We start from the raw sequence: 27,227 nt of genomic DNA, 5'->3' as shown, positions 1-27,227 counted from the left end.
CATGAACATAGAAAAAAATTTTTAATATGTATTTTATTCTCCAACTTAAAAAAAAAATCAATGCATGAAAACATAATTTTGAATGCATAAGCTTACAATGCCAAAATAAAGTACATTATGGTTTTAATAAGTATTGCTGTCAGTCACACATGACATTGTATGTATATGATTTACATACACTGCATATTATGAATAACATCATGCATCTTTTCTTTTTCTATGAGGTCATGCTATATTTGATATTATTCTACTAAAACAAAGCTTTATTTTTTTTTTATACTCAACAAAGTGCTAGGTCAGGATTGGTCTTATAAATAGGTGACAAGCCATTTGGCCTGCTCTGTAAGGTCACAGGTAGTGTGCATCCTGTATCCTGATGTTTATCTCATTTGACATGATATATACATTCCACCAAAGTAATTTCCCTGGATTTGAGGACTTTTCATCTTTCCACAGTTCTCTACTGACTGAACACAAATCTAGGTGGTGGAGGAAAGGGTGGTATTGCCTTTGCAACATGGACTCCTAAGAGAGAAAAAGGCACTTTGCCAATATTATCAAGATTAGGCCCCCACAGGGTGAGTCAGGTGTATCAAAAAGGAAAGGGGATGCAGTGTTCTGTTTTGTTTTTTTTTTTTTAGGTTTATTTATTTATTTTGAGAGAGCGCAAGCACGGGAGGGACAGAGAGAGAGGGAGACAGAGCATCTAAACCAGGCTCTGTATTGACAGCAGAGAGCCCGATGCAGGGCTCCAACTCACTGACTGTGAGATCATGACCTGAGCTGAAGTCAGATGCTTAACTGCCTGACCAACTGAGCCACCCAGGCGCCCGCCCCCAGATTCAGTGTTTTAGAAGAAGCTGAGAGAAGACCAAAAACAAACTTGATCTTCCTCACAATGTTACAGTTAGAAACACCCCCCCCCACCCTGATTTGGAAAGCTCAGTTAACCTTACTGTAAACATCAGTGGAGAAACAAGTTACGTACACCTGCCACAATCATTTAAAGGTGTTCAGGAAGGGAAGCAGATGAAATCATTCTTTAGTAAAAAAAGAAGTTAAATTTTCAAACTTTATCATATTTACCTTACCAATTGATTTTGATTATGTGGCAACATTGTGACAATAATTTTATGTAGCAGACAACAGTAGGTAGAAGTTTGTCCCAAGAAGTGTTTAAGATATTCTCTTAAAAATGTTTTCTTGGGAATTTTTATTTGACTGCTAAAGCTTATTCATTTTTACCTTTTCTTTTTTTTTTTTTTTTTGAGTTTATTCATTTATTTTGAGAGAGAGAGAGAGCAAGCACGAGCAGGGGATGGGCAGAGACAGAGAGGGAGAGAGAGACTCTCAAGCTGGCTCCATGCCAGGCTCCAGTGCAAAGCCCGATGCGGGGCTTGAACTCACAAACCATGAGATGTGACCTGAGCCGAAACCAAGAGTCAGATGCTTAATCAACTGAGCCACCCAGACGCCCTGTTTTTATCTTTCCTTAATTTATCTGCTCCCCCTAATTAAATTATGTTCCCTTCAGCATAGGCAACTTCTCTTTCCCTTATGTATTTCATACCTTAACGTCTTCTCTCTTCTTTCAGCCAGTTGGGTACTGAAGCAGCTGAAATGCGAAAAAGACAGCAGTCACAAAATGAAGGAACACCTGCTGTGTCTCAAGCGCCTGGAAACCAGAGGCCCAACAACACATGTTGCTTTTGCTGGTGCTGTTGCTGCAGCTGCTCCTGGTATGTGGCTTTCTCTGTGTGACACTCCCCTGAGCTGGGTCCTAACTGGAATGGATACGCATGTTCATTCTTGGTGTCATAGAAACTTCTCAGTCTGTCTCCTTTTCCTCCTTTACAAGTAGGGATTACTGGAGACCATCACTGGGAATAGAATATTTCCCCAGAACCTACACTTAAGTTGATAGTAAGGTAAAGAATGAAAACTTATTTTATATCCTGTTTTTCTCCATCCATGCTTCTTAAAGATGTGGGTAAAAATAAGATTATGGGTATGTATTTGTTTAACCGTAAAGAATGTTCTCCAGTGTTCCAGAAGGTGTGAGACTGTTAAGACAGTATCTAGCAGTACTGTACATCATATTCGATGTTGTGCTTTAGTTATATGGTATGTCACAGAGTGTTGATCATTCATTCACAGAGCCACAAAACCATGAGTCTGTGTGGCACTCGCAGCTACAGACTCCTGATACAGGACAGAGTATGAAGTCTAAGTCAGTCAACTAAAAGCCAGAGAACCTGCTTTCCTTTGTGATTTTATCACTGACAGGTTCTGTGACCTCATACAAATGTTTAATTTCTGCCTTTTGGTTTTTTCATTGGCAAAATGATGGAGAGTTAGCTAAACTGATTCCCAGAGTCCTGTCTAGTGCTAAATTTCCATGATTCAGGCACCTCAAAACACCTGCTCCAGTACCAAATTCTCAAAGTGCCTTCAAACAAGAAACTCAGCAAGACCCAGAGTCCTAAGATTTATGCACATGAGACTCCCCAGGGGATGCTAGACTTAATGGAACTTTCCATAGAACTGTAAGTTTTGGGGTCCCTTAAGATCCAATTTACAAGTGGATCTTCTGGATCTCCCTGCTTATTTCAAAACTCTGAAGAAATGCCCAAATGCTTGTACCATCTTCTTGTGTATGATTACTACAGTTTCCTGACATCCATTGAGGTTATTGTTATGATATGGTGGCATAATATTCAGTCATTATGGCCAAAATAGAAGATGAAATGTATTAAACTTCACTGGTAGCCATGGTGTTGAAAAAGCTCTGTCCCCTCTACTAAACTTCATTTCCAGAAAACCATCAGACATTTCAGTAATTTGGAAGGTTTTAAAGTAGTTTTTATAAATATCAAAATTGCTTCCCAGATGATGATTCTTTGTTAGGGAAAGTCCTATCTGACTCCTTCCCTTTCATTTTTAAGCCTTAACTATTTCAGATGGAGGAAATAGAGTTCTAGAGGAGGGAGCTATTTCAATAAAATTGTATATATTTTTTTCCTTTATTACTCCTAAAAAATATTTTTTTTCCCTTTATTACTCCTAAAGAGATCATCTAGCTCTGGCCTGAATCCATGAAGTAAAGGGTAGTGATTTAATATGGTGTTTCAGAAGTCAGACTGCCTGGGTTCAAATCTTATCCTCATCATCACTATCTGTTGACCTTCAACAAGTTACATTATCAATGTCCTCAAATTCTTCATACATCAAATTACAGTAATAAGAATCCCTGCTTCATAAGGTTGTTATAAACATTGAATGAAATAAAACACATACAAGCCAAGAACAGTGCCTAACACATAAGTATGTGCTTAAGAATTAGCTTGCTGGGTTATAGCACACTTCATATTGGAAGACTAATATTTGAAATAATGTATACATGTCTTTAAAAGATCAGCTTATGGATATAATATAAAAAATAATCTTGGAAAAGGAAAGGAATTTTATTGTAGATTCTGCATAAGACATCACAAATACATTGTTACGTGGTGTTGACGATTATACTTATATTTCTTATTTATACTATGCTGTGTTCTAGAAATCATATATGATTTTATTTGCCTGATAAAACTTATTTCTGAATTGTTTCAGGATTAAAACACCAAAACAGATAAGAGTACTGAAGTTTTGTTGTGCTATATTTGTTTGCTGTCGAACATATTTGGTTATATTTGCTTTTATCTGGCTTACATATATTTAGTGAGACTTGCTTTTCTTCATTCTTAAAGGGCACATTGAATAACAAAACATTCAATATGAGCTTATGAACATCAAATTGTCACAGACCACAGACTATGGATGGAGAACAAAACAGCTTTTGGAAGCTGCCTTAACTCTCCACACCTCTAAGGTGATGTGTATTTGAAGTCATGCACTTGGCACATTGGATGAGCGCTCTGTGAGGCTCTATGAGTTCTGGACTAACGTGTAATTGTCAAGAACTGTGTTTGTGAGTAATAAGTCGCGGATGCCTCAGTCTAAGCCATAAAACACACAGTCTACAAATTTATAAGTCTTCCGTATGTGATAAATGATAGGTAATTTCTAACATGAACAACTTGAAAAAAATGAAAGTTAAATTGCTTTGAATTATGAGTTTTAATTGTGACAATGTTATCTCATTGCAAATGAGAATTTCCTTAATATGTGCATTTAAAAAATATCATTATTTTTATATTTTGAGTTTAAGGAAAGAAAATGTTAAAGCCTTCTTAGAGTGGAAAACAAAAGAAAGAAGTGTTCTTCAAAATTTCCAGGCTAGGTCAGAGGAGCAGAACAGAAAGAAACACTAAAAAATGTTAATTTAGGGACCAAAATAAAGTTAGAAATCAAAATATGAAGGAACTGTCGTTTGTAAATAGGAGCAGTTGTCATGTAGCTGGTTTTACCTCCTTTTAAGGAAATAGAATGCTAGGAAAATAAATTTCTGCATCTAGTAATAAATACAAATACCTCACCCTAGCCTTACATATTATGAGTTTTTTAAGCAACACAGTATTTCCCTCAAATTTATATTTCTCTTTCATATGTCAGTGTCAGCTCCTCTCCCATTTTTAAACTTATTCCTGTCTTAATAAAATTACCACTGTGCTTTATGTTGGGGGATGATACAGAGATCAAGTACAAAATTGATGAATATTTCCAGTTTCCTTCCAAAACCTAAAAAGTTGGGACTTAATTCATAATGACTTGTTAAGCTGATCTGTTCTCTGTCGCTTTTAAGAAACCACTTCTGTCCCCAAATCAGTCTGTTTCCCTTCTCTCCCCACGGCCTTACATTGCAAGAGGAGAAAACAAGGGAATGTGGTTTAGAGCATGTAAGCTGTGTTACATAAAGAATCATGGACATCTAGTCTTGGCCATAAAATGAACAGCATATAAATTTGCAAGTCTTTCCATGCATGGGACTAAGTTGTTCCTGACCAGGAGGAGAGAGAATTTTGTCAAGACTTCCTGTCTAAAGGTTCAAGGCTACCACTGTGAAAACTTAATTTATATCAAGATTCAGACAGAGGTCGTTTACTCTCTTCCCTTTTCTTGATGGGAAAGAAACCTTTGAAAGATATGGGCTCCTCCCCCACAGAACTGCTGTCTCCAGGACAGTAGCGGGCAGTGAGGGCTTTCACACACATGTGCACTGGAGACAACACCTGTGAAGGTGCATTGCAAAGTACAACCTGCTGTGGGCTTACGAAAGCAAGGTGCCTCAAGAAGGAGATGGAAAGGTAGAGCTTTCAAAATGTATTTTGAGCTTAAAGCTAATGTCCAAATTGTCCCACAAACCCTCTCCTAACATCAGAGTTTATGGTAAAATAACCTCGACTGTTTTTTCCAAAGAAGTCTTTAATTTTTTTTTAACATTTATTCATTTTTGAGAGACAGAGAGGAACAGAGTGTGTGAGTGGGGGAGAGATAGAGAGAGAGGGAGACACAGAATCCGAGGCAGGCTCCAGGGTCTGAGCTGTCAGCACAGAGCCCGATGCGGGGCTTGAACTCACGGACCGCAAGATCATGACCTGAGCTGAAGTCAGACACTTAACCGACTGAGCCACCCAGGCGCCCCGCAAAGAAGTCTTTAGGTATGAATCCATCCCTGTTTTAATTCCTTGTTGCTCCTGGTGGTGTCCTATCAAGCAGGACAGATTTCCATGTTCAATCATAAAAAATCAGAACTCAAGAGACTTCAGCTCTTATCTCTCCAAAGTTTCCTAATGACTTCTCATGCTGTTTGGTAGAAGTAAGGGGATAGCTCCAGGGGAGTTGGTGGCCACAGTATTTCTGGCCACAGCCCTGGGCTCCCCTCTTGGCAGTTTCCAAGGGGGTGGTTCTGTCTTTAGCTGTTTTACATATTAGACTTAGGTATAAGCTTTTGTTTGAAAGAAAAAAACGGCTGTGTTAAAAAAAAAAAAAAACTGTCTGGAAAATGCTGTCTCTAAGGTTCCACCTAAGGAAACTGAAGGCTTGCCTACTCTCACAAAGCTCATTAGTTAACGAAAGGCTAAAATTCAAGTCATTTAACATCCAGTCTGTCGTTTCGTCCACTTGAAGGTGACACTTCCAAACTTTTCATTTCCAGGTTTGATATGAACCATTTCCAAAGCTTTTTAGTTTCCAAGTCGAATTCAGAATCTCATGCACTACTATGTATTGCCTACAAGATTTGGGCCACTGCATCAGATACTCTTCATTCTTCTCAGGAGAAACTGTCCCTCAGACTGAAATTAGCGAGCCCTGTGAAAGCTAAAATCATCTTCCTTTTGGACACGTGATTTCCCAGAGTTCCCAGACCATGGGCTACATCGAAGTAAATGTTAAGCACTTCATAAACATGTTTTCAGTTGCCCCTCCCTCCATTTTTAGCTAGTACCACAGTCTCTGTAATTCAGAACAGTCCAAAAATAATGTCCTGTTTTATACTCTGATGCTGTCACACGTTAGCTCTCTGCCAATGAAAATACTACGGTGCATGCTTTAAAAGCCAGAGGTTATTTTTCAGAAGGAAAAACAAAATTCACGTCTGCTCCATGGTAAAGAAACCACCCCCTGGAAATAAATCTGCTAACACATGTAAGGTGAATCATTTCATCTGAGGCACCAGTGAATAAACACTTTTACCTGTCACCCTCGCAGACCTGATTCATGGTACGTGGGAGCTTGAGTTATGTGCCTAGGATTTCCAAAGTACTTGTAACCAGTCCCCAAAGTATCGCTTACAAACACTTCTACAATTTTGAAACTCCATCTCCCCATGGCGTAGTGAATTTCCTCAACAGTTTCTAGACTTACATAAACCTTAAACTTGTGCCATCAAAAGACATCTACTAAAATGAACCCAGGTTTCCCAGGCCATAGCCACAAAAAACCCAAAAAGTGGACATTAGGACCATGGACCATCTATATGTCACACATTTGTGAATTCTCTCATTTACAATTTATTGAATGCCTATTATTGCCCCGTACAGTTGTACTTCTTTAGCTTTTGCCACATTCTCCCTGCCTCTTCATCCACAGAGAATAAATTCTCAAGAAGCAGTTGAACCTGGAAGGTCACCCTCTAGAAAGCTTGGTATTCAGACTGCCTCTGCCAGGTCTGTGTGACATATGACCAGAAGGCTACGTATTGGAAAACTGCCAGAATTAGAATACCTAGATCCTTTTCCATTGAAGGCATACCATTGGTACTCTTTTTGACTCTGTGTTTACTATAAAGGCATATTTTTTGAGTATCACATAGCAGTATTTAGATCATCAGTGGAAAGATGGGTGTGTATAAGACAAAATAATAGATGAAAATGTTATGCCCAGTCTCATTTAGAAGAATAGAAAGAATGAGCCAGAAAAGGGCTGGAGAAAGGAGGTTAAATTAAGTCAGAAGGAGGCAAGAGCCAGCTTAAAAGGATAGCCGATTCAGTGAGGAACGAAGGAAGTGTCCTCCTGAGTGCTGGGGACACCTGTGAGGACACCTGTGGCATGATTTCCCTGAAGGGGTGGGTAAGTAAGAAGGAGAGTCTATGGCGTGAGGAACCTGGTAAGGAATCACAGAGCTTTTAAGAGGATACAGAGAGGTGAGGAAGGGGAAAGTCAGGTGGCATAAGCCTAGAGAATGCAGAAGAGGAATGCCAGCGCCACCCCCCCCCCCCCGCCACACCACATCTTGCCCTGTGGGAAATGGGCTACAGAAGAACACAGGAGAGTGTGTGGGACATGGAAAGGAAGTTCCAAAGAAAACAAGTATCCTCAGAATGAGAGAGAGAGAAGCCTCACTCTGGTGAAGAAACCCAGGGGCTGACAGGAGAAAAGATACTCTAGGTACAGAGGTTGGGAGTGCGTTCTGAGACAGGGCCCTGCAAGGACGTGAGTGGGGTATGCTGGCCCAGATACCCCAGTTGACTTCAAGTCGTTTTAGGTTCAGACTCGGGGAGAATCTCTTGAATCTCAGCTGACTCACTGTATGTGGTGATGTGGTGAGAGCCATCTGGGTCTGGATGGGCCAGGATGTGGCAGACTTCTGGGATGACCTTGGCATTGGGTCAGTGCTGTTAATACCTATGGCCATGGCTCCCACCGCCCTGAACAAAGCTGAACACACGGAGGGCCAGGTAGACTCCCCAGCTCATTCTGCTGGTTTTCCTACTAGTGATTCTCCTGTTTAACATGTGTTTTGTTGTTGTTGTTGTTGTTGTTTTAGGTTAATAACTTTAAAATTTATTATGTGGATATATATAGTTGAATTCATAAAAGCTCACATTAGTCAGTTGGCACTGAACATTTTTGTAAACATATACACTGTTTCATACTTGAAAACAGCCAAAAATAAATTGGCTTGTAGCATGTTATTTGACACATAGTAGGTGTTTAATTAATACTAGGATGTGAAATGCAGGATTGAATTTGGACTTATGAAAATGTGTCGCAAAAATTATTTTTAAAAACTATAGGCATAATCTCTCAGGCCTTTGTGTAATCGTGGGGCAGGTAATGCTTTTAGATTTCTAACACGTTTCTTCTTACGCACCATTTTCCTTCATTCTCTCTTGCACACGTGCATGTGTGTGTTAGGAGTAATAGTGGTAGCATACTAGTAGTAATTGGTAGTAGAGAGGGGTAAGGGTTCTGGAACAGAGCACGAATACTCTAGTATTCCTAGGGTCTAAAGTCAAGAGGACAAAACAGAAGGCTGAAGTAATAGGCAGTGACAAGCAATAAAATGCCTTTAGTGTCATATTAAGGAGTTAGGACTTGATACTTTTTGGATATAAGACGTGATTGAAGTTTATTAAGTAAGGAGGAGACGCAGTCTATTGCATGTGTTAAGTATACCCTTCCGGAGGCAGTGGAAATATATGGAAGAACAAGACAAAAAACCAAGGAGAATATTAGGAGATTTTGTAATAGCCTCAGTGAGAGATGTTGGGAGCCCAAAATAAAGAGATGATTTTAAAAAGGGACACCTGGGTGGGTCTGTTGGTTAAGCCTCAGACTCTTTTTGTTTTTTAATTTTATTTAAATCCAAGTTAGTTAACATATAGTGTAATAATGATTTTAGGGGTAGAATTTAGTGATTCATCCCTTATATATAAGCCCCGTGCTCATCCCAACAAGTGCCCTCCTTAATGTCCATCACCAGTTTAGCCCTTCCCCCCACCCGACACCCCTGCAGCCAACCTCAGTTTGTTCTCTGTATTCAAGAGAATCACCATCTCTCTTTTTCTCTTACAGCCTCTGATTCTTGATTTCAGCTCAGGTCATGATTTCAGGGTCGTGAGATGGAGTCCCACATCAGGCTCCCTGTTGAATGTGGAGCCTGCTTGGGATTCTCTCTCTCCCCTCTGCCCCTTCCCCACTTGCATGTGCACTCTCTGTCTCTCTCAGAAATAATAATAATGATGATAATAATAATAATAATAATAATAATAATAATAATAATAATAATATAGAGCAAAAGGACTGGAGAACTTACCAATTGAAGAGACACTGGATGTACTGCCAAGAATTTACACTAGACGAGGGGCACCTGGTTGACTCAGTCCGTTAAGTGTCCAGCTACGGCCTAGGTTATATCTCAAGATTCACAAGTTCAAGGCCCGTGTTGAGCTCTGTGCTGACAGCTCAGAGCCTGGAGCCTGCTTCAGATTCTGTGTCTCCCTCTCTCTCTCTCCCTTTCTGCTGCTCATGCTCTCTCGCTCTCTCTCTCTCTCTCTCTCTCAAAAATAAATAAACATTAAAAAAAAAGAAAAAGAATTTGCAATAGATGAGAAACAGGAGGGACAGATAACTCCACTTGCTCCAGGGGCTGGGTTGATGGGGGCCCCATCAGATGAGAGGACACATGAATAGGACGGTGGTTAGGGCAGGGCATGTGATGAGCGAGCCCAGCTCTGTGTAAGGCACCCCAGGAGTTGGCTGTGGAATGAAGCTGTGAGCTAAGGAGGGACACCTCGGGGAGTTCCAACACTGAAAGAGAAAGCAGTGGCACTCTGCATACACAGAGCGCAGAGAAGAGACTGTCTGAGGGTGACACAAAACACACAGCCCTAAGCTGGCACAGAAGCCACGAGACGAGTCGCCCAGACAAGACACTGGCCGATGTTGCTGATGCACAGCACACCGGGGAGGTCCAGTGGGATAAGAATCGTGGAGTATCTTGTCACCTGGCCAGCTGGGAGTGGGTCCGTGAGCTCTGTGAGGATCCTGCTTCTCTTGAAGGTGCACGAGGAGGAAGGATTTAGAGAGAAGAGCTGCAGACTGAGAAAATGAGTACACTCCTCTTCGAAGGCCGGGAGGCACCCTCATCTTTCAAGGTGAAGGTTCAGTTTGAAGGAAGCTGGGATTCCCTTCTTGACTCAAAGCACAATTATTCAGTTTCTAAAACATTAGGGAATTTAGCACTTTCAAATCCAGACAAAATTTATTAACTCTCTGTACAATATTTAAGAACTTCCCCTCCAGGGGCGCCTGGGTGGCTCAATCGGTTGGGCGTCTGACTCCGGCTCAGGTCATGATCTCGCTGTCTGTGAGTTCCAGCCCCGCGTCGGGCTCTGTGCTGACAGCTCAGAGCCTGGAGCCTGTTTCAGATTCTGTTCTCCCCCTCTCTCTACCCCTCCCCTGCTCACGCTCTGTGTCTCTCAATAATAATAAATAAACGTTAAAAAAAATTTTTTTAAAGAACTTCTCCTCCAGCCTCCCCAGAGCAATAATACAAAACACACAGTTACATGTTGGCTACCCCTACCCTATCCACAAAACGTGGTAGCTGTTACATCTGATTGAAATAAGTATTCACTATTTTTGTTCCTCTCATTAAAACCCTTTATTATTTCTTGTAGATCTGGTTCACTTTTTCATGGTGTGGGCATGGTAGACCTGTTAAAACATGCCTGCTATTTTGGGATGTCATTCAGGAATTACTTGTTCCTTGTCAGATACAACAATAAAATCCACTTCTTGTGAATATGAAATTTATTGTATCATAGTCTGCTTAATTGGGTTCTATAAATATTATAAGTTCCAATGCCATGAAATTCATATCTCTGTATCAGATGTCAGTACACTGTATATCAATGTTCACTTCATGCCTGGAAGCATGGATTCCTAACTAGAAAGCAAATTTCTGCCACTGCTACTTTTTCTATGAAGCAATATAGATTATTTAAAAGTACAGGGCTATTTTAATCGACTAATTCTGTAAGAGTGGAAAGATAATTCCATGTGTTTTTTTCTAAACAGATGTCGTCTTGCCATATTTAAAGATTACATACAAATTCTAACGTGTCTTCCTCATATAAAGCCTACTAACAAGGGACCGCATGGGGTAGGGAAGAAACGAGCAATGCTGGAATTAGACCGAGATGGGTCCTGGTTCCATGACATACAACTGTGAAACCTTTGGCAAGTGACTTGTCTGAGCCTCAGTTTCTTCATCTGTAAGATGTAATGAATAACACACATAAATCAGTGAGTTTAGTTAGGTTTCAGTACGTTCTAGGGGCCTCCTGAGTAATCCTTTATTGATAGGTTTTACTTCTGTCCCCCTTGCAAGCCTCAGGCTGAAAGGAAATTAACAGACTTTGTAGGATTTGAACGATGTATGCCTCGCGACTTCTATTCACATACTGTCAGCAAATGTAAGAGAACCTGTTCCTGCATTCTGTATCCCTGGTCCTTTTTCCCCAAATGTCAACTCACATTCACCAGCACAGGTACAACTCAGCATTCCTGGAGCATGCACTACACAGCCATAGGATTCCCAGACAGTGGGATATTCTATTCTGGAGCTAAATTTCCCCACAGATCAGGATGATCGCGTTCAGTCATAATTGTTCTCAAGGATGCTTCCCACCTCATCCCATACATATTCATGCACACAGTAACTAGAACATACCAGGGGAGGGATGAATGGAGGATTGTAAGTGACCCTCTCAGCCATCAGATGTCTTTCTGAGTAGCAACTACTAGAGTTCTAACTCTTTCACTCTTCTTTGGATGACAGGCACACAAGTTAACTAAAACCAGAAGCTTGAGCTCCAACTCAACTGATGCTTTCAAGGACTTAGATGACTGCGTGCCATTTTAATAACAGTGTCTACTAACTAAATAGGGGTCCATTTGGCCTTTTCACACCCAAGACTATTTGCTTTCCCACAGAAGCATCAACTAACTTAATTATGGCTTACAGGAAAAATTACAGTGGGTGGAAGGAAGAGCTTAAAATAGGATTTCAATCAACCTGAGAACTGAAATCGAAGAGAGATATTCTATGAAGAACATCTAAATATTCAGTGCTGTACTTCTCATTTTTTTATAAAGCAAAGTGCCTTTTTTTTGAAGTTTATTTATTTATTTTAAGAGAGACAGAGACAGTGTGAGTGGGGGAGGGACAGAGAGAGGAAAACAGAAAATTCCAAGCAGGCTCCATGCTGCCAGCACAGAGCCTGATGTGGGGCTTGATCATGAACTGCGAGATCACAACCTGAGCCAAAACCAAGAGTTGGATGCTTAACCTACTGAGCTACCCAGGTGCCCCAGTCCTGTACTTCTCTCAATTTTAAGGGGGGGGGGGGGGAAAAGGGGGAGAGACCTGTTTATACCAAATAAGAAACTTTGGTTATTTAAGCTAAACACAAACTTTACGTAATGGATCCAGATTTTAACTATGTAATAGCTTGTCAGCAGTTGGCCTTCTAAATCAAACTGATGTGTCAATGAACCTAAAAATAATTGGCTTGGAGTTTGAAATAAAAATTTAATACCAAAGAAAAAGGGGATCTTTCAAACCCATTTTTCAAACAGAAGCATGTATAGTGAGAAATTGGTAGCAAAGAGAGAGGGGATGAGTAGATAAAGAGATTTCTCTTCAGTTTCCATGCATCAAAAGAAGAAATGATTGTTTACATATAACCCAAACTTGAAATAAAATAGTTTGGAGAGTCTTCTCTCACAATGGCTCCTTTAAAGAATATTAAATTAAAAAAAAAAAGAAAGAAAGAAATTTCCTGCCTGTTGCTAGTTAGAAACCTTGTCACATTAATTTGTTCCAAGAATGTATGACCTCAGTTCCATATTACTGCAGCAAGAGACATTAGAGTTTCAAACAACTTATTGGGATGGATATCTACAAGTTAATAGGATTATGCCTGCCTTTTTTTTTTTGTTTGTTTGTTTTTAAGACTAAAGTGTTCCTAAGTCAAATGACTTAAGGCTGGGGAATATCCAGAACGTTTTCTAAATGCCAAAAAGGAAAACTTGGTGCCATTATGCACACCTCCCGAGATTAAATTTATCCCCTTCAAGTTTGATTATTTCACTCCCAGAAGAAAACTTGAATGACTCTTTTCCAATTCCTTAGAAATATATAATTATCAAAACTCCATCAACTCCTTTTTTTTTTTTTCCCAAATAAGGGGTAATTACTCCCAGAAACTTTTTTCATTTTCTTTTATTCAGATTTGATTAAAAATTATATTTATAAAGGCAACACAGCCATCTAGTGGACAGATTTTTAACAGCTGATTATTTTACCTCTGAGAGGTTTAAGTGTGTGAAAGAAAAACTTAAGCCAAATAAAGTACTTGTTTTATGACACATGATTATATTTCTCATGTGTCATAGGATTTATAGACATGATTATAAAAAGCAGGGGGGATATTTATAGAGGCAGTGGTGTTTTTTTAGACAACTGTTGTATAACATTTCCAGACACAAAATTTTAACCACCATTGCCATCCCCACATACCCATTCAAAAAGCCAACTTGTTTTACCAAAACGTATACATAAAAGTGATAAGGTTGAAGTCAAGGGTTTGACTCTAACTGGATTTTTCTATGTGAGAAATTATGCATGGCATATGGTTGCTTCCCCACCTTGTGGGGCCTTTTTTTCTTCCATTTCTTGTCTTTTCTAAGCAACGCATCACTGCTCTTCTCCTTTCTGCACTCCCTTCTCAAAGTTTCTCTGCCGATGTGAGCAAGGTGTACCCCCAGGGGGCTCTTTGCAATAGCAACACCTAGTTCGCAGTCATGAGTGGAATCTCCTCATGGAGATTCTCCTCGAGGAGGCTTTGCTGTGAAAATGCTCTGTAACAACTCCTTCCTGGTAATCTCAAATTCCAGGGAATTGAGAAGTTGCTTCCCGCCGGTATCTACCTTATATTTAGCCCTCTGGGCAATAACCCCGACAGCCCGATAGCAGTGGACGGTGCTTATGGAGGAGGCGTGTGAACTCAGTCAACTGGTTTGTGATAAGAGTTTTACCTTTTCCAAACACATAAGAGCAATCAGTCTTTGTAAATAACTAAAAAGGCAAAAATACCACAATTAATTCTTTTATATAAAGAGAAGTGGCATTGAATAGTGAAGATGAACATGAGACCAGAAGTCAAAAGACATGAGTTCAACGCCAGCCCTTATGTGGCTTACTCGTGGGAATGGTGTAAATCAACCCTAGGGACTGTTTGCTCTTAAATAAGATGGGAATGATTAATAACAAATCCCCTGCTTACCTTACAGGACTATTGTGAGGAAGAAGTAGTCAGGTCATGTATGAGGAAGTGTTTTACAATAATGGCAAAGTATAAGGCTTTATTTCCTCAAGTTGAAATTAAAAGCTCTTTGGTAAACTTGGCTTTGTCATTTTAATATGCAGCTAATTTGCCCTTCCATTTAATAATTAAGCATGTGTGATAATTTGCCTTTTTGTCTCAAGTTTTTAGTCTTTGCCCTACAACCTTGTATAGTGGCTCTTAACCCTATCCCCATTACGAGTGAAGGAAAATAAAGCATGGAAAACCAAAATCATTGTAAAGGAGGTATAGTCTACATTCGGAGAGCACGTCATTGCCTTCTTGCCCCATTCCAGAAGCACACCTCACTGCCTGTTCTGATTTATCACTCCCACCCTGAAACATCTAGTCTGCCCATTTGGGCCCTTCATCCATATCATGACTTTTTTACAGCTCTCAGCCTCGCAGGTGTGACAGTCCCCCTCTGCTTGGAATTAATTCCCTTTGCCCAGGTCTCCCTCTGAAACACCTGCTCTTTGGTCAGCTCAGTCTAATCATTACCTCCTCTGCAAAGCCTCTCTCCATTCTCTCCTGCAGGAGTGTGCAGATACTGTAACTACCTAAGGACCAGTGGATGCATACCACTATTTTAGCTCTCACTGCAGCGCTGTGTGATGCTTATGTACCTGTCAGAACCTTTCAGTTTCAGAGACTCTGTCTTATTCATCTCGAATTTCCAACCCAGGCAACATTGCATGGACCAGCTGTCTCATACATATTTATAAATTGTTGTTGATTCCCAAATAGAGCTGTACTGTTATTTTACCATGGTATTTTTATGGAGAGAGAAAAAAAATTGAAGCATTTAAAGAATAACCTACCAATTATTTTTCCAGAGTCCAAAGGATATTGGTTCCATTTTGCACTGGCAAATGTGAGGCAGAAGCTGTTAAATAAAAAAGAAAAATGGATTTAATGTAAGAATATTAAAATATTGAGTAGTATCTGCATTTACCAATTACACTGGATCTTTCTTGAGCCTTGATGTCATAGTGAATTAAATTCAAGCATCAAATTGATTTCTCAGTTGAATTTTTGTGTAAATATATGTGGTTTTGTGATCAGCCTCTATCCTAGAGTTACCATGGCTACTGCAAAGTTTTCATCTTATTTGCAGTCATTTCAAGGGCTCTCCCTAAGAACCAATTGTTTTTCTTACAAAAGTAGACTGTCTTCCAAAATAGGCCCTACACATATCCATGATGATGAATCAGTAGGTAGGCTCTATAATGGGCAGCTGGTAATGTTTTCTGCACCCCACTAGCCCAACTCCCCTGTAAACAAAAACCCCCCACACAAAGAAGGTATACATCCTTATTTTCTGAAATATACCACATGTATTTCTCGCTTCTCAAAAATCACCATTCTAGAAAATTTCTAATGGGATTTTAAATGCTTATTTTAGTGGGGTGCCTGGGTGGCTCAGTCAGTTAAGCGTCCGACTTCCGCTCAGATCATGATCTTGTGGATCCTGAGTTCCAGCCCTGCATCGGTCTCTGTGCTGAGAGCTCAGAGCCTGGAGCCTGCTTTGGATTCTGTGTCTCCCTCTCTCTCTTCCCTTCCTCTGCTTGCACTCTGTCTCTCTCAAAAATAAACATTAAAAAAAATTTTTTAATTCAATGCTAATTTTAATATACTTAGCCTAGATTATTGGCAGTATCTTCTATAAAATACTTCAACTTTGACCAAGACCCCCCCCCCCCCCCCCGGTGAGCATTGTACATGCATTCTGTTATCTTTATGGCTTTAGTTGTTTAAAAAGCTGAAATGTTAGTTAAGAATGTTACAAACATTGTCAAAGTGAAAAAAACATGTCTCCACATGACCCCTCACAACTGTTAAGCTTGATTTACTTTTAGAGCTTTTCTCAAGCACATGTACTATGTATATATGTTCATCTAGAGCAAATATTCCCTGTCCTTTATCACCTTAAAGAAAAAACCCTCTACTGTGTTACTTAGAGCAAGATCAAGTAAGTCAGGACAGACATTGGTCATTCCTAAGGCACAGATGGTAAACAGTCTAGTACCTGCTCCTTTTTCATTTTATCCATTTCTCTTCATCATAAAGTGGCATTATCAGTGGTTCTTGATAACTGGAACTTTGAAGCCAACTTTTTAAGAATGGTTGTAAAGCAAAGTCAATTAAAAGGACACTTGACAATTGCTAAATGTCAGTTTCTTTCTCCAGGGCAGTGTTGTATCCGATATCAGATCAAGAAACAGAGCAAACGGTGAACAGTTAAGCACTTATTGAATATCTGTTATAAGCAGTTTTAGTACAAATGTGTGTCCATATTTTACCATCTGCAGAAATGAAAAATGTAAACAACCCAATATTTCAGGATGATCACTCTAATATGGTGGCATTTGGGATGTTTGTAAATATCACAGAAACAGATAGAAGAGCCAGAATTCATGTTCAGAAACTTGTGAGTCATGCATGCAGATTCCAGATTTGTTACTCTTACAGCAAAGAGACCATGGAGAACAATTTTTTTTCCCCTAAGATGTTGTGTCAAGTATAGCTGCATTTGTGTGGCACACTCTGTGGGACACTGTGGAAATGTAACAGAAATACATTTTCAGGTGGGTTATTATTTAATCAGTGAAAGCATGCTCATTTTCTGGTCTGTTTATGGTGTGTGTACACATACACATATAAGCTCAGTAAAGCTTGGCAGAATGAGTATTAATCTATTTAAATACGGTCTTTTTAGAATTTACAAAAATCTTGTATATTTTATATATTTGGCATCATGAATTTCTCCCAGGAAATTTCACAGGATATGGTCAAGTGTATTCCTACCTCCTCCCACCCAATTTCCCATAATTACTAGAAATATGTCAAATTCCAGAGAAGCACTTCTCCTCAAAGATGCTTTGAGAAGTTAATGGATCTCATCTCAAATGCATCCCTGACCTACGCATGTTGCCACATGGAGGGCTGAGGGTTCTAGGCTACCTCAAGCTGCAGACACATTCACAGATCCCACAGGCAGAGACCTAAATGACTGTGCCGCTCTCTCCGATTCACTGTTTTCCCCGTGGCTGCTCCACACTGAAGGCTTTGAGGGTTCTCACCCTGGAACCGCTTCCTCCCTGCGGAGCACTAGTCAGTTTGCTGTGTGTTTAAGTAACAATCAGCTCTAGTTTCTGCTCCCCAGAATCCTTTGCAATTCCCACTGCATTCTCTTTTCTCCAGGTAGTCCGCTTTCCCAGATAGATCTTCCCATCTAGTCTCTTTCAGTTCCACATTGGCCCCTCTGCCATAGATTCTGCCCTTTGCAACATTCTCTCTTTCCTTACCCTTACCCTTGCAGAATGAATGAATTAATGAGACAATGTCTCCACTTCTGTTACCAGACTTTCCAGATTAAGACTAACGGTTTCTTGTAATCCTTCTCCCACGGACCTCCTTCTTTCCACCACAACCATATTTAGTGCCCCTTTTCTGCGTTCACACAAGTAGTATATTGCCTCAGTGCCTATCAGAAAGCATGTTTTTAAAAAAATTTTTAAATGTTTATTTTTGAGAGAGAGAGAGAGCAAGCACAAGTGGGGGAGGGGCAGAGAGAGAGGGAGACACAGAATCTGAAGCAGGCTCCAGGCTCTGAGCTGTCAGCTTAGAGCCCCATGTGGGGCTTAAACTCACGAACCGCGAGACCATGACCTGAGCCAAAGTCGGATGCTTAATCATGACCTGAGTCAGAGTCCAACGCTTAACCGACTGAGCCACGCAGGCATCCCGAGCATGGTTTTTAATAGGTACTCAATAAGGATTACAGAGTTGTGTGTGGGAATTGGGTTCAAATCCCAACCATACAACATATTTAGTGTCCGACGTTGAGCCAGCCTAGGAGACAGTTCTGTGGCTCACTTTGCTCATCTATAAAATGGGGACAATAAAACCAAAGAGACAAAGACAGTGCCTGGCACATAATAGGCACTAGGAAATAATAGTTCCCATTACTTCTTGTGGAATAAATGTATGAACAAATGAAAGACCTGTTGTCTGAACTTTTACTCTCTGACGGCCTCCCATGAGGCTTCCTGGGTTTCAGACAGAGGGATCGGTTTAATTCAGTGGGTTGACTTTCCGAGGACACTGAGTCATCCCAACCATCCTGCCTCTTAGTATCACCCATAACCTCCCTTGTTATGTCTGGTCTACACCGAGAACCTTCAGTGTTCTACCCTATAGTGCTGCTTAGCTGCAGTTTATCTGAATCCTCTTGTTCTGGGTTACGAAAGCCCATGGGATTATCCTAGCTCCTGCGATCCTGCAATATTTTCAAATTGACATCCCAGAGACCCAGAGGCCCAGTGCTCTCTGACCCAAACCCTCAGAGTGACTGCCCTGTCCCTCCCAAGACATTGAAGATTGACTGAATGGGAGGAAAGGGCAAAGACAAAGTCAAATACAAACCCAGTGGTTCAAACTTGAGTGGATGGAGGATTGACAGTGTCAGGGACAGAAAACCCAGGGTGCAGAAAATAACAATGTGATTTCAGCAAACTTTGTTTTAGGATCTGAAACATTGTATATTTTTAGCTATCAGTGGGGGAAAATAAATGGAAAACAAACTAGGAATAGAACCAAGCAAAAGTCAAAACGATGTTACTCCAAAGAGTAACATCATGATATCTATCGAATATTAAAGCATATAATCACGTGAGTACCTTAGAGATGTTAAGTAATTCAAATTATGTAAGGATGAAGTCAGAATGTAGAACAGAATCCATTTTTGAGATTATTATTTACTTCATTGTTTTATTAAATCATTTTGATTCCTTTCGTCGACATAGACTCACCCATCGTTTCAAAATGGTATCACTCTTCTTGTGCTTTATGTATTCTCACGTTGTTGAGGATAAAATTCTTCTGCAAAATCCTTTCCTGGAATTTTTTTTTCTTTTCTTTAACTAACTGGTTTTCCCTAGACACACTAAAGTGTTATACTACCTTGCAGCCTCACTGTTAGGAATGAAGAAAGAGGAGAAAATGCAGGAAGACCCACACATACCACCAAAATGGAGAGCATCCAGGTCCTAGAGGAAAGGTGAGTGGGGTTCACCTGGTAATTGTGTCTTGTTTTGGTACACTGTTCACATCTACTCAGTGCTGAGGTGTGATCTCTTGAGTCCTGGTACTCCTCCAGATGGTTTTGTGGAATGAACACCATCTCAGCCTGGGAGATCTTATTTTGTGATGGTAATTGCTTTTAATCAGGTTTTTCTATTATATGTGTTAAGCTATCAGTGAACACACTGCCTCAGTTTATCTTTCTCTTTCAAAAAGTAATGATTATTAACGTGCAATAGCCCCCGTTGGCCCTAATTCTTTACCTGCCTTTTCTACGGATATTTTTTTCTAAGTTTTTCTCTCTATCAGGGAAGAGTCTAAAACAGACACAAAAACATATGTAACTACCTAAGTTGGTCAGAAAGGGCACCCAGTTAGTCCCTGGTCCCATTTCCATCAGAACAGACTCTAACCAAGTATTTTCTCCAAAATGAGAATCAACTTCTCATTGCAGTATCTACAGAATAAAATTAAAATCTAAGCAGATTAGTATATAATTATAGGTGCTTTCTTTTTCTGCTTCTTAGAAAATTTTAACGTTGGTGCTCCATGGTAATTTTAACACCTTTAAATTAAAAAAAAATTTTTTTTAATGTTTATTTATTCTTGAGAGAGAGAGAGAGAGAGACACACAGCATGAGTGGAGGAGGGTCAGAGAGAGAGAGAAGGAGACACAGAATCTGAAGCAGACTCCAGGCTCTGAGCTGTCAGCACAGAGCCTGACGCGGGGCTCAAACCCAGGAACTGTGAGATCATGGCCTGAGCCGAAGTCGGATGCCCAACCAACTGAGCCACCCGGGCGTGCCCCCACCTTTAAATTTCTTTTAAATAAAAGAGGAAGTTCAGACATTTTGGAATAGTAGCAAATCTACTTAAAATACTTGATCAGAAAAAAATAAGAAAAAATAAAATACAGGTACTTCTCTGACCAAATTATTTCAGGTTGGAAAATTCTTTTTTTTTTCTTTTTTTTCTTAAAGTTTTTATTTAAATTCCAGTTGGTTAACATATAGTGTAATATTAGTTTCAGGTATACAAATAATGCCCATCATGATTAGTGCATTCCTTAATCCCACCACCTACTTAAGCCATCCCCCTGCCACCCACCTTCCTTCTGGTAACCATCAATTCGTTCTCCATAGTTAAGAGTCTGTGTCTTAGTTTGCCTGTATCTTCCCCCCAACTTTTCTCATTTGTTTTGTTTCTTAAATTCCATATTATGAGTTGAATTATATCGTTTTTATATTTCTCTGACTTATTTCACTTAGCATAATACTCTCTAGCTCTGTCCATGTCATTGCAGAATGGCAAGATTTCATCCTTTTTATGGCTGAGTAATATTCCATTATATATATGTATACCACATCTTCCTTACCCATTCTTCAGGCGATGGACAGTTGGGTTGTTTCCATAACTTGGCCACTGTAGATAATCCTGCTATAAATATCAGGGTGCATGTATCCCTTTGAATTAGTATTGTGGTATTCTTTGGGTAAATACCTAGTAGTGCAATTGCTGGATCTTAGGGTAGTTCTATTTCTAACTTTCTGAGGTTAGAAAATTCTTAAATAAACCAATGGATAAGAAAGCAAGATCAGGATCAAGTTAACCATAAGAGTCTCCCAAGCTGCTTCTTTCCATTTCTTTGATGTATACCAAAGGAGTGATAAATGGTGGTTTCTGAATGAACACGGCCACTGAAAACTTGAATATAAATATTTAGAAAGCCCTCAGTGTCATTAGAAAGGCCCTGTCCTTTTTAACTCTAATAACTCCATTCATGGTAATAATTCATTCATAACATTTCATAGAGTAACTATTAAAGCTTAGGAAAATGTGTGACTAGTGCACACAATATATTCTTACTTTAGATTTAGTGACAAATGAAAAAGTAGCTACCAGAAAGGAAAAGAGAAACTATACCTTATGGCTTTAAAATTAAAATCTATATCAGATGCAAACAAAACATTCAACTTGCCCTTCAAAGTAACACATAGGCTGTCTTTATCAATTTGTAATACATTAAGATTTGAACATTTCCAGGCTTCCTTAGGAATTTATGATGATAATGTGCATAGTGTGTGTTGCCCCTTGCTATTTGAATGCTTAGCTCCCTAACACACACTTGTGCCTAAATGAATTTTTCTTAATACCCAGAAATAACTAGCCTAGTCCTGGCGGGTGATTCCCAGACCAGGCCGAACTGATGGGAAATGAGCACTAGATGGCAGCAAGTGAATAGTAATTTTCTATCTTCCTAGGCTAAGCATTCTTCAGTCAAAGCTGCCTTTGATAATGGCCCAATTCTGTCTTTGCAGCCAAAACCCCACTTCAGATGAAGTGTTGTCCTGGTCTCAAAATTTTGACAAGATGATGAAGGCCCCAGCAGGAAGAAACCTTTTCAGAGAGTTTCTCCGAACAGAATACAGCGAAGAGAACCTACTTTTCTGGCTTGCGTGTGAAGACTTAAAGAAAGAGCAGAACAAAAAAGTAATTGAAGAAAAGGCCAGAATGATATATGAAGATTACATTTCTATACTATCACCAAAAGAGGTAAACATCCGGAAAATAATTGATGTGGGCTTCCTAAAACCAAGGATGAACCCGAGGGGACCTCTGTCCAAGTTGGGTGATGCATGGGGTATGGACAGGCTCCAAGGCTTCCCTGGACACATAATTTAGATTCCACTCTGAGAATCTACCTGAATAGGTTTGAAGACTAGGTTTCCCCTCTATGCTTTGATCATTTATCTCTGGCTGAATCGTGTGGTAGGCTACTTGCTTTTCAGAACTAACATTAGGAAGCCTGTTAGACACAATTTGCTTTATACAGTGACTTACGCTAAAGTGGAAAAGAAGAGTTTACTGTGGGGAAGTCTTTCTCAAAGTGTGGTCCCCAGATCTCCTGTATGAGAATCACCTGGAGCATTTGTTTGAAAAGCAAATACTCGAGGCCTACCCAGGACCACTGAATCTGAATTTTTGGATATAGAGCCCAGGAATCTGGACTTTTAACAAGCTTTCCACACGCATACTAGTTTGAAGACTTCTGTAATAGGAGCTGTAAAAAAAAAACAAAACAAAAGCTGCCATGTTTGTTGATGTTTATGATAGAATTGTTGCAGAATTGAAGAATGGGCCTTTATGACCCTTTAATATTCTTTGGGGAGAGATGGTAATAGCAATTCTTTTACTTATTCTAGTTATCCTAGTTTTGCCATTGCCAAAATGTACCTAATAGAGGGGACATTTCAGGCAACCAAATGAACACTTTTCCGTTAACTCTGTAAAAAATCAATTTGCTCCTGAGAAATGTTCCAGCTTCCAGAGTTTAAAGCAGGGAGGGATTGATGAGGGAGGGGTTAGTAGTGTAGCCAGGCCTCAGGAGTATGGGGTGACAGACTTCCGAGGTGCGCATTTGAATTGACAGGTTCCCAGAAGGCCTTCTTTTCTCCACACCACCTTCTGTCTTTTCTGTCTCTGTGCATTTAAACATCCTGACCTGGTACCTTCTGCTCCACACTCCTCTCCTGTGCACACAGACATTTATAGAGTCCCCTAGAAATTGTGCTTATCGATGCCTCACCCAACCTGGGATGTGGCCCCCACCTGCCTTCCACTCCTCACCTTGAAATCTATAAAATGAATCAGTGTCTACTTTATAATCTCTATGTTTGGAGTGCTATATAAACCATTTCACTTCTAATGAGGAATATACCTAAGTCAGTTTTTAAAAATTTGTTAGTTGGGTTATAATTGCCATTGGTATTCCAGACTACTCCAATAGTATTGTCTCTACAAAATGAGGAACCTGGAATTGGATACACAAAGATTTTCCTACTTTTTTTCTTTATTTCCTGCATCAACATAGAAAAAGTATTCAGAGAAACAAGGTGGCGAGAATTTTTTCTGTAGCCTCAATACATTTATTACTGATGCCACATTGTGGTTCTAACACCATTATACTTCTATATCCCAGAAGTACATTCTTCAGGTTTCTGGTCTATCTAGAACCTCAGCATCTAACCAGTTCTATGTGGATTTTATTAGCATATTAATTTCATTCTCATTTTTATTTTAATATTGCATTACATGGCAGATATATCAAAGGATCCAAATGTGCCTGAAAATGTGCTTCTCTTGCCTGTAATTAGTGTTTGGGAAGATTATCTAGCCCATTTCTCTCCCCAAAATATATAATATGTATCATCTGAAAATGCTAAATGTCTTGATTATCTGGTTCATTCTTTGCACTATCTATGATGGTGTTCTATTTTTTGTTTAAAATTTTTTTGAATATTTATTCATTTTTGAGAGAGAGAGACAGAGCACGAGCAGTGGAGGGGCAGAGAGAGAGGGAGACACAGAATCCAAAGCAGGCTTCAGGCTCCGAGCTGTCATCACAGAGCCTGACATGGGGCTCGAACTCATGAGCCGTGAGATCATGACCTGAGCCGAAGTCAGACGGTCAACCGACTGAGCCACCCAGGCGCCCCCGATGGTGTTCTATTTTAAAATAATGTTGGTAGAAAAAAATATTCTCAGTTATTAAGTACATATAATTCCTTTACTTTACAGTCTCTATTGGCTAGCTTTTAATTTTTATAGGAAACACTTGCCCAGTGTCTTCACAGTCCTGATTTTCAGATGTCACTGATTAATGGAGTTTTGTAAAATACACAATTTTCACAAAATTAATTCTTCTTTGGGCTATAGTTTAAAGCTATCTTAGTTGTAGATTACTCACATATGAACTATTCAGTTTTCATTCTTTTTTCAAAAATAATGGAATTTTGTTTTACCCTAATATCTTCATTTTAAATATGAGTTTCACAAAAGTCATTAAAATATTATTTCCTGATCAAGATAATTTTCCTAAATTACATGGATTAATATTTAGTATAACAGCCATGTATTTTTTTCTCCTTTGTCTATCTATATTTGGGCCATTACCCACTCTTGAATATCCCCTAAACACTACACAGAAAGGCAGAAGCGAAATTCAAATTTTTATCATTTTGGTACTTATGTGCTGACTTCTAAATGACTCTTGACACAGGATCTAAATTATTGGAGAGTGTGCAGTACCTCGTTTAGCCAACAGATTGTTCTTCTCTCGACATAATAATTACACTTGATCATTGTTTAGCAGCAAAAACAAATCAAAAGTAGGTATTTGCAGTTATAAAAGATAATTGTTTAAAGGCTATATTTCAAGCCAAGGTATAGATATATTTATTGTTGAACCATGACCTGAGTCACTGATACACTTAGAGTATGACGTGCACTTTCTAGCTACTGCAGAGCCATTTCTAAACTATTATGTCTCGCTGACCTTTCTGTGCAAAAAGTTCTCAATCTCTAATCAGCCACAATACATTAATAACTGATGATACTGAGCTATCACCCTTTGAGTATTGTTTTCCAACCCCAGAGAGAACACATGCCACATCAAGGGAGCCCTGACTATATAGCAGTAAGGACACTGAACTCCTCATTCAAGTGCATGGGATTCTGGTTCTGACTCTGCTTCATCCTAATTGTGCGGCCTGGGATAAATTAGTTCACTTCAATGATTCATTAATCAGTTGATTTGTTTACAAAAGTAAAGATAAAAAGGGACACAGAGAATAGTAAACCAAATCCAGAATGACAGCTGGGAAGCTCTTACACCACTACTTCATTCTCTCCACCAAATGATACGGCTAATCGATCCTGGTTCTTACTTTTAAAGCCAGATTCAACCTGAGAATCCCCTCAACACAATATTCAAAGCAGCCATAACTGACCAATTGGAGTTGGGATCTATTTCCCATTTGGGGGCTAGATAACCAGGCTGTTCCACCTCTGGAATTCTGTAACTGTTTGTACTTATTCAAACTATGTTTTTTATTTATTTTGAGAGCAAGAGAGACATCACATGTGAGGGGGGAAGGGAGCAGAGGAGACAGAATCCCAAGCAGGCTCCAGGAGATCATGTCCTGAGCAGAAACTGAATCGGATGCTTAACCGACTGAGCTACACCCAAGCGCCCCTCAAAATATTCTTAAATAACATGAATATTTGAATCATTTATAAAATAATGACTAAATAACTAAAAATTGTTAGGATTCGATTCTTAACTAGAAACTCATTTTTCTTCACTAGACTCTCATTTAACCTTAATTTGATTGAGTTATCATGCTCCTCTTTGTTAAATGTAGAGAAATCTACATTCTTCGGGGGGGGGGGGGAATATATATATATATATATATTTCTTTTTCTTAATGAAGCCAGTGTGCTTGAAATTACATTTTTTATTTTAATAAAAATTACATTTTTATGCATTTGCAATGATTTGAGCATTATGTTTTAAGTAGATGTTTGCAATCAGGAGACAATTTAACTCCCATTTCTTGGTATAGCATACATCTCAAGAGGGGAAAGGGCTAAATTTTAAATTAAAAAAAAAATGAGTAAATAGCATTTTTCAACAGTAAGTTTTTAATATGATGTTCTCAAAGAAAAAATAAATGGGAGCAGTAAGGAAGAATTTAATATTAACCTTGCTGCAGATTGCAGATACTTATAGCAGCTTATATTTATTAAACATTAAAAAGACAAACCCAGCAAAATAAACAACTTTAATAAAAAGTCTATTTGGGGTGCCTGGCTTGCTCAGTTGGTAGATACATCTGCAAGTCTTGATCTCGAGGTTATGAGTTTGAGCCCCATATTGGGTGTAGAGGTTACTCAAAAAATAAAATCTTTTTTTAAAAGTCTATTTGAAAGCTATTACCTACCATAAACAGCATTGAGCTATTGAATGAATACATAGCTATAAATCGTCAACACACGTAAGACATCTGAATTGAAGAAAACTATGTGCCATCAGTTTTTTACAAATCTCTTTAGTGATGGCATTATCCTTAACCTGGGCCGTAATCCAGGTCTGCTACTACTTACCATCCTTGTGACACTAAGCAACTCACTTCAGTGCTCTCTGACCTCATCTTCCTCATTTTGTAGAAAAATGGCATAGAAAAAGTTCAGAAACTGGCTAAATCTCTGACTTTCTGGCTCTCTCCCACGGGCATCTGACTAGTGGTAGGGGTTATTTGCTGCTTCTGATTTCATCCTGAATTTCCAGTTGCTCTCTGAGAGAAAAAAAGCAGTAAACCTATTTAAATTCCTAAATTATCTAAAAAGGATGCACATGTGATAGATATGTGGCTTCTCTGTGTGCAGGTATATGCCTCTTCAAGAAAAATTATGTGAATTTAGAACTTTTCAGTGAATTAGTTTTTCTAAACAGGACTCATTTGACTGTATTTTCCTAGATTCATTTCTTTGGGCATGAATATTATCATTCAGAACATATTTAACTTTTCCCTATGAGCCAGGTACTGGGCTAGATGTTGGGAATATGTTAGTGAATGAGGAAACCATTGGCCTGTCCTTTATGGAGCTTACATTTTAGGAAGACAGACAAATCATGTCAAAAGCAAGTAACTAAAAACTGTAATAAACATTATGATGGGTGTGGAGGTCAATAGTATAGTTTAGAATAGGGGTTGTAAGGTA

General features: G+C 39.2%; 1 protein-coding gene and 1 long non-coding RNA gene across 2 annotated transcripts in view; one reads left to right on the top strand and one right to left on the bottom strand.

The window, feature by feature from the left end:
- The window catches only part of LOC102953953, an 86,118-nt gene that overhangs the window by 24,849 nt on the left and 34,042 nt on the right, over window positions 1-27,227 (bottom strand). The window contains exons 3-4 of the long non-coding RNA XR_001511879.2: window positions 15,401-15,465; window positions 1,571-1,615 (exon numbers count right to left, since the gene is read on the bottom strand). This is a non-coding gene — a long non-coding RNA (uncharacterized LOC102953953). The remainder of the gene's footprint in view (window positions 1-1,570; window positions 1,616-15,400; window positions 15,466-27,227) is intronic.
- Window positions 1-27,227, top strand: part of RGS17 (regulator of G protein signaling 17) — a 91,817-nt gene that overhangs the window by 59,131 nt on the left and 5,459 nt on the right. The window contains exons 2-4 of the mRNA XM_007097212.3: window positions 1,596-1,739; window positions 19,552-19,641; window positions 21,983-22,217. Of these exons, the coding sequence (XP_007097274.1) occupies window positions 1,621-1,739; window positions 19,552-19,641; window positions 21,983-22,217 (444 nt within the window). The 5' untranslated portion in view covers window positions 1,596-1,620. The remainder of the gene's footprint in view (window positions 1-1,595; window positions 1,740-19,551; window positions 19,642-21,982; window positions 22,218-27,227) is intronic.

The sequence above is a fragment of the Panthera tigris genome, chromosome B2 (assembly GCF_018350195.1).
Source record: "Panthera tigris isolate Pti1 chromosome B2, P.tigris_Pti1_mat1.1, whole genome shotgun sequence".
NCBI lineage: Eukaryota > Metazoa > Chordata > Mammalia > Carnivora > Felidae > Panthera > Panthera tigris.
Note: the sequence above shows the minus strand (reverse complement) of the source record. Positions and strands in the feature narration are given on the sequence as shown.